The 14793-nt window shown below is 38.0% G+C and overlaps 1 protein-coding gene across 1 annotated transcript in view; it reads right to left on the bottom strand.

The window, feature by feature from the left end:
- Nucleotides 1-7550, bottom strand: part of ATATH8 (Protein kinase superfamily protein) — a 29343-nt gene extending 21793 nt beyond the window's left edge. The window contains exons 1-5 of the mRNA XM_077371452.1: nucleotides 7116-7550; nucleotides 3606-3781; nucleotides 2751-2910; nucleotides 2406-2458; nucleotides 816-959 (exon numbers count right to left, since the gene is read on the bottom strand). Coding sequence (XP_077227567.1) covers nucleotides 816-959; nucleotides 2406-2458; nucleotides 2751-2910; nucleotides 3606-3781; nucleotides 7116-7380 — 798 coding nt within the window. The 5' untranslated portion in view covers nucleotides 7381-7550. The remainder of the gene's footprint in view (nucleotides 1-815; nucleotides 960-2405; nucleotides 2459-2750; nucleotides 2911-3605; nucleotides 3782-7115) is intronic.
- Nucleotides 7551-14793: the final 7243 nt, after the last annotated feature.

The following is a 14793-nucleotide window of genomic DNA, read 5'->3' as shown; positions in this document are numbered from 1 at the left end:
GGTGCATTTTGTTTCCACACCTTTGTTTTAGTTTCATGTGTACTGACTATCTCGGTCGCAGGTCTCTCCCCGTTTTTTCTTCTTTGATAAAATGATCTATCTTTCGAAAAAAACAAGTTCGCTTGAACCTACAACCGTGTGGTTGTGACATGAAGCATCTTCCAACTGAGACATGGAAAGCCTATAGACTAATGAAGTTGGAACTTAGCAGGGACACTCAGCTACACTTCAAGGGCTGCAAATGACTAACATGGAAACTGTGACCTGTATATGTCAAGGCCAACATTTACTCTCAACTCAGTTACTCAATTTTCGGTTTCACAATTCTAAGGAAAGAGGGAACAAATTCCAAAATGTACACCACATTCCGCGAATAAGGAGCAAAAAAGTGTTTTGCCGCAAAATACATGCACAGAAAAAAGTAAAAGTTCAACCAGAAGAATGATGAATAAGTTCATTACTGCAAGCACTGGAAACTAACTAATCAAAACCTTAATCAACATATTTTAAAATGAGAAAAGTGTTGGTGCGCTTGAGGTGTTATACCGCCTCCCATTGGTTTAAATGTTTGGGTCCCACATACCAGATTACCAGAACCAATGGGAGGCGTTATAATGCCTCAAGCGCACCATTGTTTTGGTGCGCTTGAGCGCACAATCTTATAGCTCTTTTAATATATATATATATATAGGGATCGACATATTTTAAATATAAATATATATGAGGGGAGAGAGAGAGAGAGAGAGAGAGAGAGAGAGAGAGAGAGAGAGAGGATAAGAAATAGAAAGGTTTAGACAAGTGTCCTGCATGGTCACCTGGCCAAATGAAGCGGCAGCTACAGGTTCCTCAGATATGTAGCTAAAGACTGTTTCTACAGGACAGCCTAACTCTGCCTCAATTATCTCCATAGCCATGGCCCTGGGAAAAGGAGGGATTTGATCGTGCAGTTCAGATAATGCCTGCAATCACGGGACAAAGACCAAAATTTAAAAAACAAAAAAAAAAAAAAAAACAAATAAACTAAACTAAATTTCAAGCCACCAGTACCACGCGTTTTACAGCGTGATCCACATAAAAAGTAGTTACTATACAGCACCATGTACTAACAGTGAAAACTTAAAATAAAGAAGAAAGCAGCTGCCAATAATATAATCAAAAGAAAATGTAAATAATTAAGTGTAATCACAAAACATGAAATTTCTTGGTTGCTGTTTAAAAGGTCCATAGTACAAGACAGATGATATGGCACAAGTGTTTAAAACTTAGGCCAAAACTACCCAGTTCAGTATACCCCAAAATGAAAGATTCCCTACTTCACGAATATTTCAGGTCCCCCCTCCTCTAAAACCATGTTTTTAATCCTTGATTGGCATACAATATATCTTTCTGGGTTGGAAAAGGCTATCAAGGCCCACTTTGGACGTTAATAAGTCCATCACTGTCTCCAACTTCATTTTTTTATCGTCTTGCTCCCTTGTTCTTAGCATTTCATCACATCTCAAAGGATGAAAATAGTAACCATAATGGATTCAGATAAATCATTCTTAAACTCACAATAAAGTTACTTGAAATAAACCAACAAGAAATCCCGATAAGGATGTGTCAATATTTGAAACTGATCAGTGTTATTGAGTGCGACGGTTATCATTTTATCATGTATTTGCAGAGGAGGGTAGCGCAGATTCCTAGGTTGCCACTTGTCAGTTATTGAACATTTTCTAAATGTTTAGCTTAGAGAATTCTTTATACTTTTTCCTTCTTTGGAACCAGAGAATATAGGTTGTTAGTTATTGAAATTTTTTTAATGTTTTTTTAATGGTATATTTTCTAAATGTTTAACTTAGAGAATATGTTATCTTTCTTCTTTCTTTGGTAACAGAGAATACATTATCCTTCTTTTTTCTTTGGTAACAGAGGATAGGTAACACTCCAGTTAAAAAAAACAGAGAATAGGTAATACTTCATCACAGAATATTTTGATCTGTTCTAAGTATAAATAGTCCATCAGGCTCATACCGATACAAATCAATTCAATAATAGGAATTTACTATTGTAATAATACAATACAAAATAATTCAGCAAACCAAAGTGATACTAATAGGAAGAGATAATAAAGGTTCATGCTCAACAAGTTAAGCAGTTGCTTAGAACAGGTAAAATAAGCCAGAATCCACATATGAGGCTAGAAGAGGAAGGGATGAGAAAAAAAAGGAGTAAAGATTGAAATTTCAGAGGGAATGGTCTATTCATTTTCAAGAAAGATAATCATGTTCCTATCATGATCCATTTATAGATGCCTAGGAATACAAAGAGGTGAAAGTTTAAAAGCCTTGTCATGCTGGAACACAAAAGGACACGTATGCAGAACAATTAATAGAAAGATGAATAAGATTATACTCTCAAACCTTGGAAATCTCTGAACCAATTATATCTGGCCTTGTGGAGACGGACTGACCAACTGCATTAGCAAGCAAACGCATGTAACTAGCATATTTGGGAATCTTGTGACTGCAGAAAAAGAGAAATACCAAAGGTAAAACATAAAATATTTTCATGGGATGAGAGAAGATAAATAAATGGCATGGATCGTGCAATATAAACTGCAATTCAATACTGAGCTAGAATCTCATCAGGGGTTGAGCTTGTAGATCAATTGAACATTGCTCTCTATTGCAACATTGAGGTCACAAGTCAGTCCCAGTTCACCAACCAAAAAAGGGAGCTACAATCTCAATTATTTTGCCTCTAACCTTTGATAAAAGTGGGGCCAAGATTCAGCATTGTTTGTTTGAGCAGCTGCCCAATATAGTATTCTGCGCTTTTCCTGTCACCATTTCCATCCACGCCAGATCTGTTGAACATTTCTGAGGTTCGCATTTTTATCACAGCAGTCGTGAATGATGAAAATACCTTCAGATACATACACCACATTATCAACCGGCAATACAAATACAATCCCAATGACAGCCTATCTACAGCTAGCCTCTGTTTGATTAGAAGCAACAAAATTTGCGATCCAAGGTTTAGGCTGGCCATGGATGAAAAAAATCAAATTAAGAACTGCACACATACTTTTTTTTTTAAATCTTTTGTCAATGGAAAACTGTATTATGGTATACATATAGAATAAGTATATTCACTAGCATGGAAGGATGCTTACAAGGAAAATTTTATAAAATTTCAAATTTAAAATGTAAAAGGGAGAAACACGTCTTATCTAAAGACATAAATTATACCTAAGAGACTAGGGAAAATGTATGCCATCCCTATTAAAAGCATAATATGCTTTTGGCGTGGAAGGAAAGAATAACCAACTTTCAAGGTCAAGTCTTCACAGACAAGAGGCATCAGGGTTTTCTCAACTCAACTCAACAAAGCCTTTGTCCCAAACTAGTTGGGACAAAGGGTTTCTATTTCAAAAAATTTAAAACAATTTTCTCTGAAACTATAAAAGAAACATACTTTGCCAAAGTATGATGAGGAACTGGGTAAAACCTCAATACTTCAGGCCTAAAACTAAATTCTAAAATACTAATGGTCAAAGACAGTACCATATTTTCATTCAAAGTAAGGTACAAAATAACATAATGAAATATTTGAAATACCTCCAGAACTCGAAAGGCCAAGATATGAGGCCTGCAATTGAAATAATCTGCAACCCTTTGTGGATCGTAAACATCGGGAAGAGGCGTAGACCAAACTTGTGAGACATGGTAGAAATAATAAGCATAGTCCTTCAAAGCATTTAGATCAGCTATCAACAAGTCAGTCCCAGACAATCCTGACAAAAGAATTACAAACAACAAAATCAAGATGGCGAAAGAATTATAGAAGCCAATGATAACCAATTAGTGGTAGAAAGTAATGACTAAAAAAAGTTCAGAAGCAAATGGAGTGGAAGGTGATTATCTTTATAGAAAATGACCAATTGGTCAGAAATAGTCTTGCTTAAATTTCCATGTGATCTTTGTAATTGGACCAGTGTTCAAAAGCTCACCAAATCTAAACAGAGTATGCCCTAGTAGATGTAGGTTTTCTGAGCCCCAAATAACAGTCCAAACTCTCCTCTATGAAAAATATGCCAAGCCAATAATTGCTTTTGAAAGTATAAAAGATTAAATAAAGCCATCTCCAACGGCTTAAGCTTTGGAGTAACTGGTTGTTTCAAATGGTATCAGAGCAATTGCCTCATGGCAGGTCCTGGGATCAAATCCCAACAACCCCTTGATAAATTTCCACGTGTAAGGGCAACCCAAAAGAAAGAGGGGCCACACGTGGGGGGGTGTGTTAAAGTATAAAAGATTAAATAACGCCATCTCCAACGGCTTAAGCTTTCGGAGTAACTGGTTGTTTCACGGCTTTAACCAATTATGCCCAGATTAAATTTGGAAATAGAAAAAACAATGTCGGGGTGGAGTATTAGTTTTGGAACATTGATTTGGACAAACGTAGACTTGAAGCCACACTACCTATTTAAGTCACAAACACTAAAAGAACGACAATCCAAGAATGCGAACTAGAGCCTGGTGAGAATATATTTCCGCTCTAAAGCATCATCCAAGGAAATAGAGCCAAAACTTCTCTTTTCTGTTAATAATTGTGCCCTTAGAAAGGTTTCAAGATTTGCAAGAAAGGTTTTGAAGTCTCTCAGCTTCAGTTTGCACATGATACGCTCTTGTTCAGTTCTTCTAATGTAGTGAAAGTGCTGAATTTAAAAGCAATCCTGCGGTGCTATGAAGTTATAACAGGGCGGAGATCTAACTTTCATAAATCCAAGGTGTTTGGAATTCACTTGGAGGAGTGTGCAATTCAAGGATTGGCAGGCATAATGGGATGTAAGGTGGATTTACTTCCTACTTCTTATCTAGGTTTGCCTCTTGGGGTTGGTAGAGCTAAGAAGATGAGTTGGGACCATATTGTGCAAAGAGTGGAAAAGAGATTAGACACTTGTAAGAGAAATTTGGTGTCTAGGGGAGGAAGAATCACACTTATCAAAGTGGAAAAGATATTAGAACAGATTCAAAGATGCTTTCTTTTCTTTTTCTTTTTCTTTTTCTTTTTCTTTTTCTTTTTTTGGGGTGGGGGGGGACCCCACGCTGGTAAAATGGGAAGTGGTGTGCAAGCCATTAAAAGGTGGATGCATAGGGATCAGAAGAGTTAAGGAGACCAACATTGCCCTTCTAGGAAAGTGGTTGTGGAGATTTGAAAAGGAGGAGTCCCACCTGTGGGTTAAAGTTATTGAAGGTAAGTATGGCGCCCTTCCAGAGCATTGGGCTCCATCAGATATTTTTAGAAGCAAAGGGTTGACGATCTGGAGAGAGATTAAGAGCTTTAGTTATTTGTTTGAAGATGGCATTAGATTCAGGATTTATTCAGGAGAAGTGATCGTATGCTTAGAGAGATGTTCCCGGATTTATTAGTCATTGTTGTGCATAAAGAAAGCCTTGTCATAGATAGCATGGAGAAAAGGAATGAGATGGTGTCTTGGAAACCTTAATTCAAGAGAAATTTCTTGGACCGAGAGCTTGCATCCATCGCCCATCGGTAGATTGCTAGAAGGGCTTACATAAAACAAGACGGAGAAGACAAGAGGGTTTGGATCTGGAACACATCTGGGGAATTTTCGGTAAAGCCTTTCTACCATTGCCTAGTGACTAGATCGGTGACCTCCAAGGTAGCTAGAATGTGGACAATCCAGGCTCCCCCAAGGATATGCATCTTTGGGTGGGCGGCTTTAAGAAAGCGGATTCAGACGGTGGACTTTCTTAGAAAGAGGAAGATTCTCATCGTTGATTATTGTGCGCTCTGTTTTGAAGAGAGGGAATCTATGGATCATCTGCTCATTCATTGCAAAATGGTATGGGAGATTTGAAGCAAAGCGCTAGGCAGATTTGGTATTAGTTGGGTTTTTCCTGAGAACCTCATGAATCTTTTCATTGGGTGGTCAGCAGCGCCGTGGAAGAGAAAATGAAAAGTTCTATGGAATGTTTGCTTCCTAGCTACTAGGGGTGCAACTCGGGTCTTGTTGGGTCGGGTTGAGGCCAACTTTAACCCAACCCGAGATAGCATTCTCTCAACCCTAACCCAACCCAACCCGAGCTTCGGGTTGGGGATGGTCAACCCTAACCCAAACCCGCCTACAAATCGGTCGGGTTGAGTTGGGTTCATATCGGGCCAAATTGAAAAATACAAGGAGAAAAAAGCATAATCCTAGAAAAACAAGAGAAAACTATAGGACACTGGTCGGGTCGGGTTGCCAAGGCCTCAACCCAAAATTAAATCGGTTGGCTTTTCCCAACACCCTAACCCAACCCAACCTGAGAAAATGCCAACCCAACCTGACCCAAAATCGGGTTGAACCCGTCAGGTTCTGGTTGAGCCCGACCCAAGTTGCACCCCTACTAGCTGCTATTTTGGTGCGTTAAAGGGTATTTTGGTATTTTCAATTGAGGACTTTAAAAACTAGGTCAATTAGCAGTCCACACTTAAAAATCGAGACAACAGAATAAGCATTTTAAGCTTACGGCCCGTTTGGATACCTCCCATTTGTATTTGGATTTGGAATTGAGTTTTGAATACAAATTGAATAGATCCGGCAGCTCATGTAGAGGGAGACACAGAGGGAAGGGGGTACTTCCTAGTGGAGGGGAGAGGTTGAGGAGCAAAGATGGTGAAGGAAACTGCCACATCTGTGGATTTTCAATTTCTTATTTCCACAGCATATTTAGAAATCGGATTTTTTTCACTGTCAGCTGCTGAATTAGAAATCCAAGAATTTGATCCGATCCAAATTACAATGCAAAAAGGGCTGCAAATGTGAGAAATCCAAATCCAAATCTTCTCGGCATCCAAACGGGCCCTTAAAGAATTCCACTTCTCTATGAATTATTCAGGGTTTTACTAACTAGTGGGCACTCGATGAGGAGAGTTTAAATGCTCTTGGATACATCAATTTATCCATGTTTTGCGTCCTCTTTTTAATCAAAAATTGGGTAAAATGATGTTTCCAAGAGCATTAAATGCTCTTTAACGAATGCCCTAGCAAGACCCATCATGCGAGATGAAGCATTTGTTCTGAATTTCTATTTCTCAATTTCAAAGGCAAAGACACAGACCTGGATATGAAGGGTTTGGCCATGGAGGGGTTGGTGTGGGATCGGCGTGAGGATCTTCGAGATTTCGCATCCAGAAGAAATTTTCGAAGGATTTGGAGAGAGTAGGGAGGTGAACAGATTTGAACTTTTGAAACCCTAACTTGAGAAATTCCCGGTCCTGGCGAAGGACCTGGGCCAAGTTTCCTACTCGCCTCTTGTTCTCTTTTGTAGAAGAAGGCGCGAGGCTCGAGACAATGGAGAGAGGGAGAGTGGCTAAATTCGCCATGGGATTTGGGAGACGGGTTGAATTAGGGATTTTCTGGTTTGGAAGAGTGAGGAAGAGGGGTTTTGTGTGTTGCAGAGAGGGAGAAGGTTAGGGTCGTTGTGAGTTGTGACGCTTCACTCCCATAATAAAGGAGACAAATGGATGGAGGAGAGAGCGGGTATTGAAGGCTTTCCGTTAAGTGCGAAGGGGGTATTTTGGGAATTTGAATCTAATTATATCTACTACAATAAGCTGGGATGAATAATATAATCTAATTATATCTACTACAATAAGCTGGGATGAAAAGAAAGAGTTTTTTCCATTTTTTTGAAACTTACATGAGATTTACACATCACATTTTTTGACTTTTTTGAACAAATGCACCCATTCAACTCATATAATTTCAATCTTACCCCCCTCATTACATAAATACCTCTTATGCCCTTCATTCCTTCGTCTCCCTCTTCTCCCCTTACCATCGAACATCCACAAAAACCTAATCCTTAAACCCCAAATATAAAAACCCATGTAGCAAAACCCACCTCTTACCTCTTATGCCCTTCATTCCTTCGTCTCCCTCTTCTCCCCTTACCATTGAACAACCACAAAAAACTAATCCCTAAACCCCAAATATAAAAACCCATGTAGCAAAACCCACCTCTTATGCCCTTCATTCCTTCGTCTCCCTCTTCTCCCCTTACCATCGAACAACCACAAAAAACTAATCCCTAAACCTCATGTAGCAAAACCCATGTAACTAAACCCCACCCAAAAAAGGAAATCGAATTGGGGTTATGCACCTCTCTCTTTCTCCATGTCGCCATTCCACCTGTACTTTCTACCCATCTCTGTCGCCATCAACATGCACAGAAAGTGGCTTCCAAGCCTCCCCCTCCCTCAAGTCGTCTCATTTCTTGGATATTTTGATTCAGTATTAACTTTAGCAATGCCAAAAACTCCATGCTTCTGGAAGTAGATTAGTTGCCTTTCTGCTTCTTTCTTATTAACTCTGAATAATTCGGGTTTTTCATTACTTCTTTTTATGCAGTCTATTTAGGGCGGAAATGTTATCCTTGATATGTTTGCTTTACTCAATGGTGTTTTGGGGGTTAAGTGGAAAATGATTGAAATTTATCTTTTTCTTTCATTTGCAGGTTGTTCCACTATCCGATGGACTCTTACTTCATCTTGGGCAGTGATTGTAGTTTATTATTCTTTGGGTAAGAAATAAATTATTGAAATTTTGGTTGATGATTAGGTTGAAAATAATTGAAATCTATACATATTTTTTATTTCCAACATTACTTGATGTGCACAACTTAGGGTTAACTTTGTTTTCTATTCTTACTCTGCTTTTGGGTCATTGATTGAGGGACAATTCGGGGGTTTCAATTTTTTTTCCCCAAAAATCATGAAGGAGAATTACAAAGTCAGAATTGTTGATCGAAGGTATGTTTATTTCATTAATTTGTTTTGTTTAACTTCTGAAGCGATTCAAGCATCTCTTGCTTAATCTAATTTGAGTGTGTTTTGCTTTCATTATATGTTCTCATTCTAAATTTGAATGATATTGATAAATTTGAATTCATGGGATATGGGTCTGTGGTTTTGTAAATTCTACTTTTTCCTTTTCAGAAGCTGGTTTTGTAAATTGTTTTTTTTTATTTGTTTGGTTAAATTAAATTTCAAGGATTATGTAGATTTGAATATACTTTTCTTCTATTTTCATGTATTTACACCGTTCAATTAATGGAAAATATATTATTTTTTATTTCTAATCTAACTATATGGATCCAATATGGTAGTCCTTCCCTGTTTTAGAAACAACAGGGAACTTAAGTATTTCATATGTGGATGCAAGCTCACCCTGTCTCTGGATGTGTTGTTTTTTTTTTTTTTTTGAAACAAAATCTCTGGATGTGTTTCTTTGCACTATATTTCAAGCAATGCTTCAGCCAGCACAGTTACAACATGATAATCATCTATCACTTTTCTCCATTCTTTTCCACTTTGCTTTTATTGATATTTGATACATCTTATGTCCATTCAAGATGCAAGGTTAGATCTTAATGCCACACCATTTGATCCCTTATTTCACTGTTGTCATGCAATTCAAGGCATCTGTCCCAAATTTCATGCAAATATGTCTTTGATCCATCTAAACTTTGGCTGTCTTGGTAAAATCATATGAAAAAAGTGAAAATGTAGAAATTTCATAACAAAAACCCCCATGTACTGATGAGGTTTTCAACTGAGAAAATTATCACAATTTCTGCTATTATTCTCACATATTTATAACCATTATGGTTCCCAGGTCTGTTCTTTTTTCATGGCTCTCTCTCTCTCTCTCAGCGGGCTCATGACACGAGCACTAGGGATGATTTAGTTTTGTCTCATAATGTTGTCAACAAAGCCATCTCTCCAATTGAGATTATTGTGTCTTTTTAAAGACAGAATCTATCAAAATTGGTAGTTAGTGGTAGATAGATCATATGTGTATTTGTTTATTATTAGTAAATAGTATTATAATCTTCTGCTACTTGCATTTCGAGTGTTCGATAAAATGGCACACTGTTTTCCCTTCAAACTTACATTATGATGCTTTCAACAAAATGCACAATTTGCTTCTGACCCGAAAATAATCTTCTCCATTGAAAAGGTCGATATATATATATATATATAATCTATGATTTAGTATTTTCAAAGCATAACTAAGTTATTGAAAACATTGGTCAGATTAATGAATGTATCTCCTTTTTCGCATGTACTTTGCTTTACTGTTATCTCTCTATTATCGTTGCAACAACATTACCTTGATATATCAAAATAACTTTGTTACCAGTGATCAATAAGCTCCAATATACAACAAGGGGAATCATTAGGATGATCTAATCATAATGTTCAACTAGCATCCTCGGTCTCATGGTCTCATGCATGTTACTTGCTAACTATCTTTAGATTACTGATGCCTCAAAATTTGAGAAAATTATAATTGTTTGTAGATACATGAATTGTATCCTATTTTCCCATAAGAAAAAATATTCAACTTACATTTTTTGTGGTTTGTTTCCTACATCAGTAGTTTTTATAATTATTTTGTTTTTCTTTCTCTTCCCGTGCAAAGGCTATAGATCACATTCAGTGTTTTGACCAATTAGAAGCTCAAAATACCCTTTCCTTTTCCTTTTATCCTTCCTGAAAGTCTGGAATTTTCCTTTTGATTAACTATAAGCCGTATAACAATGTTTTCTCTTTTCGGTCTTATACTCAGTACATTTTCAGTTTGTATTTGAATTAATTCTTGGGTTACTCGAAAAAGATATAAATTTTCATGCCGCCCCGTGCATCGCACGGCGGGTCTTTACTAGTATAATTAAGGCTGAATGTTGCACAACGTGGTGCTGTCACGTGTCACCCTCTATACACACTACTTTAGCGTATTGCTATATGCCGAATTTCCAAAAACAATCGAAATGGCACCCCTCATATACACGCTACTTCAGTGTAGGTTAGAAAAATCATGAGCAAAATTGTTACACGTAGCGGAAAATTAAATCGTGTAGAATAAATTTTTTGTTCTAACCCAGGATTCCTAGGGAGTAATTGATTTTATAGTGATTTAATAAACATAAATATAAATACCTTATTTTGCTGATGAGAAGAAAAATTTCTACGTGATCTACTACTCGAAAATCCGCTAACGATCTAATCGATGCGACAACTTAACCCCAAAAGTTTAAAAAGTTACAGGTAGACCCCCTGTGTTTTCAAAACGTGACAAGTACATCCCCTCCGTCAACTGTCCGTTAGTTTAACCTGACGGAACAACTAAAACTAACCATGGTTAATATTTTGAGGACAAAAATAGCCTCATTTTGCAGAGGGATTAGGGTTACGCCATTTCCCACCGCCGTCTTCGCCCCTCCGGCCACCGCCTTCGTCGCCACCTTCGGCAACCGCCGCCGTCGCCATCTCCGGTAACCGCCTTCACCTCCACTACAGACAATCGAACCCCACCCCATGGCTACATCAAACCCACATTTCAAGAAAAAAGCTTTGATAAAAACAAAAAAATAAAGCCCTAAAACATTAGGGTTTTTGTGCAAATCATTATATAATGATGTGAATGAAGACAAATAAAACTCCTAAATTGAGGGTCTATGTTGATAAATCAACAAGGGTTTGAATCAAACCCCTATTTTTAGTTTTCAAGTATGAAAACCCTAATTTTCAGTTGGGGAAGACGAGGGCATTTTGGTATTTCCCCCCACACCGTCAGCTCCATCCAGTTAAAAAAGCCCAATGAAACCACAGGGGGTCTACTTGTAACTTTTTAAACTTTTGGGATTAAGTTGAATGTGTCAGAAACCATAGGGGGTCTAAGGGTGTGTTCGGGCGGGATTTCCCCTTTTTTAGGGGTGGAGAATGACGAAAGCCAAAAAAATCTCAAAAATCATGTTCGGCTGCGTGACCCGCTAAGGTCCGTTTCCAAAATTTCTGCTACTTTGTCGACTAAAAAATAGGATTCCTCGAAGCGATAAATAACCGTTTCTAAAATTTCTCATCACTCCTTTTCCGCCCGATTCTTTAGGCGAGAATGAGAAGTGTTGTCGAACATGCCCTAAGTGTGTTTTTCCCTTTTTTTTATGCTAAATTCAGCTAGGAAATGTCTTTTCATGAAATTAATATTATAAAAGTAAGAATTTGGGGAGATAAATTTGAAAAAAAAAACAAAAACAACGGAAAGATTATCTGTGAAAAGTGTGGTGTGCCGTTAATAATCTGGCAGCATGGCAAATAAAAAAAGATTGAAAAAAAATATGAAATAACAAGTTTAAGACTAAAATGGAAATCCATAGTCACTCAACTACGGTAGTGCACCAGTCCAAAAATCTATCTTGTTCAAAGCTGAAAATATTAAACTAAACAGACCTTTGTCACGGGAATAAAGCTAATGAAAAGATGACTTTAAGATTTATTTTATTTTATTGTTATTGGTAAGCTGGGGTTTAGCGGCGACCCCTACAAATCAGATTAAGAGAGAGAACAATAAAAGCACAAAACCAACCCTAACTCGGGCAATGCGAGAGAGGGAAAAACCAAGGCTCGGCACATATGAGCGACAAACACTAAGCCTAAAAGCTCAAAATGCTCAATACTTGCGAATTACATAATCAGCTAATTTGGAAGGGGAATGTTGGGCTCTTTGTGAGCATTTTGGTCAAACTTTCTTGGGAATTTCCTGCCAGGATTCCTTTGATTCTTCAACTTCTGGAGTCTCTTCTTCACCACTATCCTCATGCTCGACTGGAATCCAGTGGACTTGATTAAGTTCATCTGCCCATGATACATTCTTTTTTGAAGATTCTTTGGGACCTTTTGTGTTTGTTTGGTCGTCCTCCTTTTCTGAGGATGATTCTAATGAGGAAACCTCTTCAGGGTCAGAGAAGCTCTCTGATCCGGAGTCCTCTTCACTCTCTTCGTCATCCGTCTTTCCATCTGAATCTTGATTATCAGATTCAATGTTTCTTCTGGTGCCATCCTCATCATATTCAATGGAGTCTGGATCCAGCTCATTTAGGATGCAGAAAGGATTTTTAGTCAGGGGGATGTTTGGCCCAGCGTTAGCAATTTCTCTTGCATTTTTCTGAGCGATGTCTACTGTTTGCTCCCAATTGGTGTTGATGTCTTGAGGTGTATCCTTCTCTCCTTTGTCCTTTACTGCTATGTCTTGATTTCTCTTCTGAACCCATTCCTTTTTCTTTTGACTCCTTGAGGTAACTGGCTTGTTTGGACATTGGGGGCAACCTTCAAGGGAGTGGCTGAAATCCTTACAGGACTTGCAGGCATTGGGCTTCCAATCATATTCAACATGTTGGAAGATGGTTCCCGATGGAGTTTCAATCTCAATTTCCTCGGGGAGAGAACTTTCAGCTGTAATTTCAACACAGACACGAGCATAGAGAAGTCTGGACGCTTCGGCTGTGGTCGAATCAATAAACAAAGGTTTGCCGATCACCAAGCAATTTTGCTTAGGCCTTTGGGTGTCCAAAACTTCAGATGCAAGGCAGCTGGAAATCTGATCCAAATGGGAATGGAGTTTAGTTTTAATCGTTCCATTGAACAATCAGGGACCCATTTTTGAAGGATTAGGGCCCGACCACCATATGTTGCGGTAGGAGCTTCAATAACCTTGGTGCAGTCCTCTTCGTTCATGAATTTGAATAGGAAGAAGCCACTTGGGAGTGCAATGAGCTGGAATTCACCTTTGAGCTTTCCTTAAAATTAATTTTTTGGCACAAGTTTGATGAGCTTGCAGCCTATGCGAATCAATCAAAGGAGCATTACTTGAGGGCTACAGCAGAGCACTACTCCTAAAAAGCTTTGGGTGTTGTAAAGGAGGAATGGAAAGTCAATGTATTTCTTCAAATGGATGAGACACTTGGAAAGGATTATTTGCAGGTGCTGATCTAAGAGAACTATGCTGCTGCTGCCATAGTAGGACAGGGAGAGTAGGGAGAAGGACACAATAATGAGTACCCTAAGAACTTGCTCCAGGCAATCAACCTCTCATCATATTGCAAGAGAGAGTGAACGCGTCAGCTTTACGCCTTCACCAAGCACTTGCGAGATAACTAAGGTTAGTGAATGAGGGGTGTTTTGTAGTTCTCTGAAATCAATCGTTTGGTCAACAGTCTTTGTTATTCACTTTTGTTATTTGTCTGTCTTGTTTAGCACTGTAACAAGTTTTTGGGACTGTTTTATAGCAAGGGTTGAAAATTTTGAGATTCCCCCCATTTTGAACTTGCACACCATAATGATTGTTTCTTGTCCAGCTGATATTTCTAATGAAAAGTTTTATGTTCTGTTTATTTGTATGTCCATGGATTTACATCACCTAAAGAAGAAAAACTTTGACATGCAACTTTTCTATATTTTCAAAGACTTGTTGGCTAGTTTGGAAACAAGACAGACTGTATAAGACATAGAATCAGCCACTATGAATCTGAATAACAAAACAGTAGGAGTATTCTCATGTGATTTCGAAGTTTCTGAGCATTTTTATCAAAGTTCATGCGGTAAGAAACATCAAGAAACATAGCATTCAGCCATTTCTCTAGGTAAATCTGCCGATGGATTAAGTAAATGTTCAGAAACCCAAAACCTGAGTCAGAAATAGGTCTTCAATTCCCAAGTTCGACTCAACAGTAATTCAGTAACTAAGAAACCCATCAAGTCAGATTAAATGAAAAGTTTAAGAACATTGGTTTAAAGTTATTTGTCAGGATTTGTTCAAACCCAACATGAGAGTTAATTAAACATAGATAGGAAGTAATTAAAAAATCACATAAGAAGCTATTTTTATCAACTGCATATGATGGCTACCTATTTACATGTAGATATGGAAGTGAATCTTGGGTAGCAGATGTTGAA

Source organism: Tasmannia lanceolata, unplaced genomic scaffold, assembly GCF_043159265.1.
Source record: "Tasmannia lanceolata isolate RefF3 unplaced genomic scaffold, GAP_Taslan_0.1 ptg000037l, whole genome shotgun sequence".
Taxonomy (NCBI): domain Eukaryota; kingdom Viridiplantae; phylum Streptophyta; class Magnoliopsida; order Canellales; family Winteraceae; genus Tasmannia; species Tasmannia lanceolata.
Note: the sequence above shows the minus strand (reverse complement) of the source record. Positions and strands in the feature narration are given on the sequence as shown.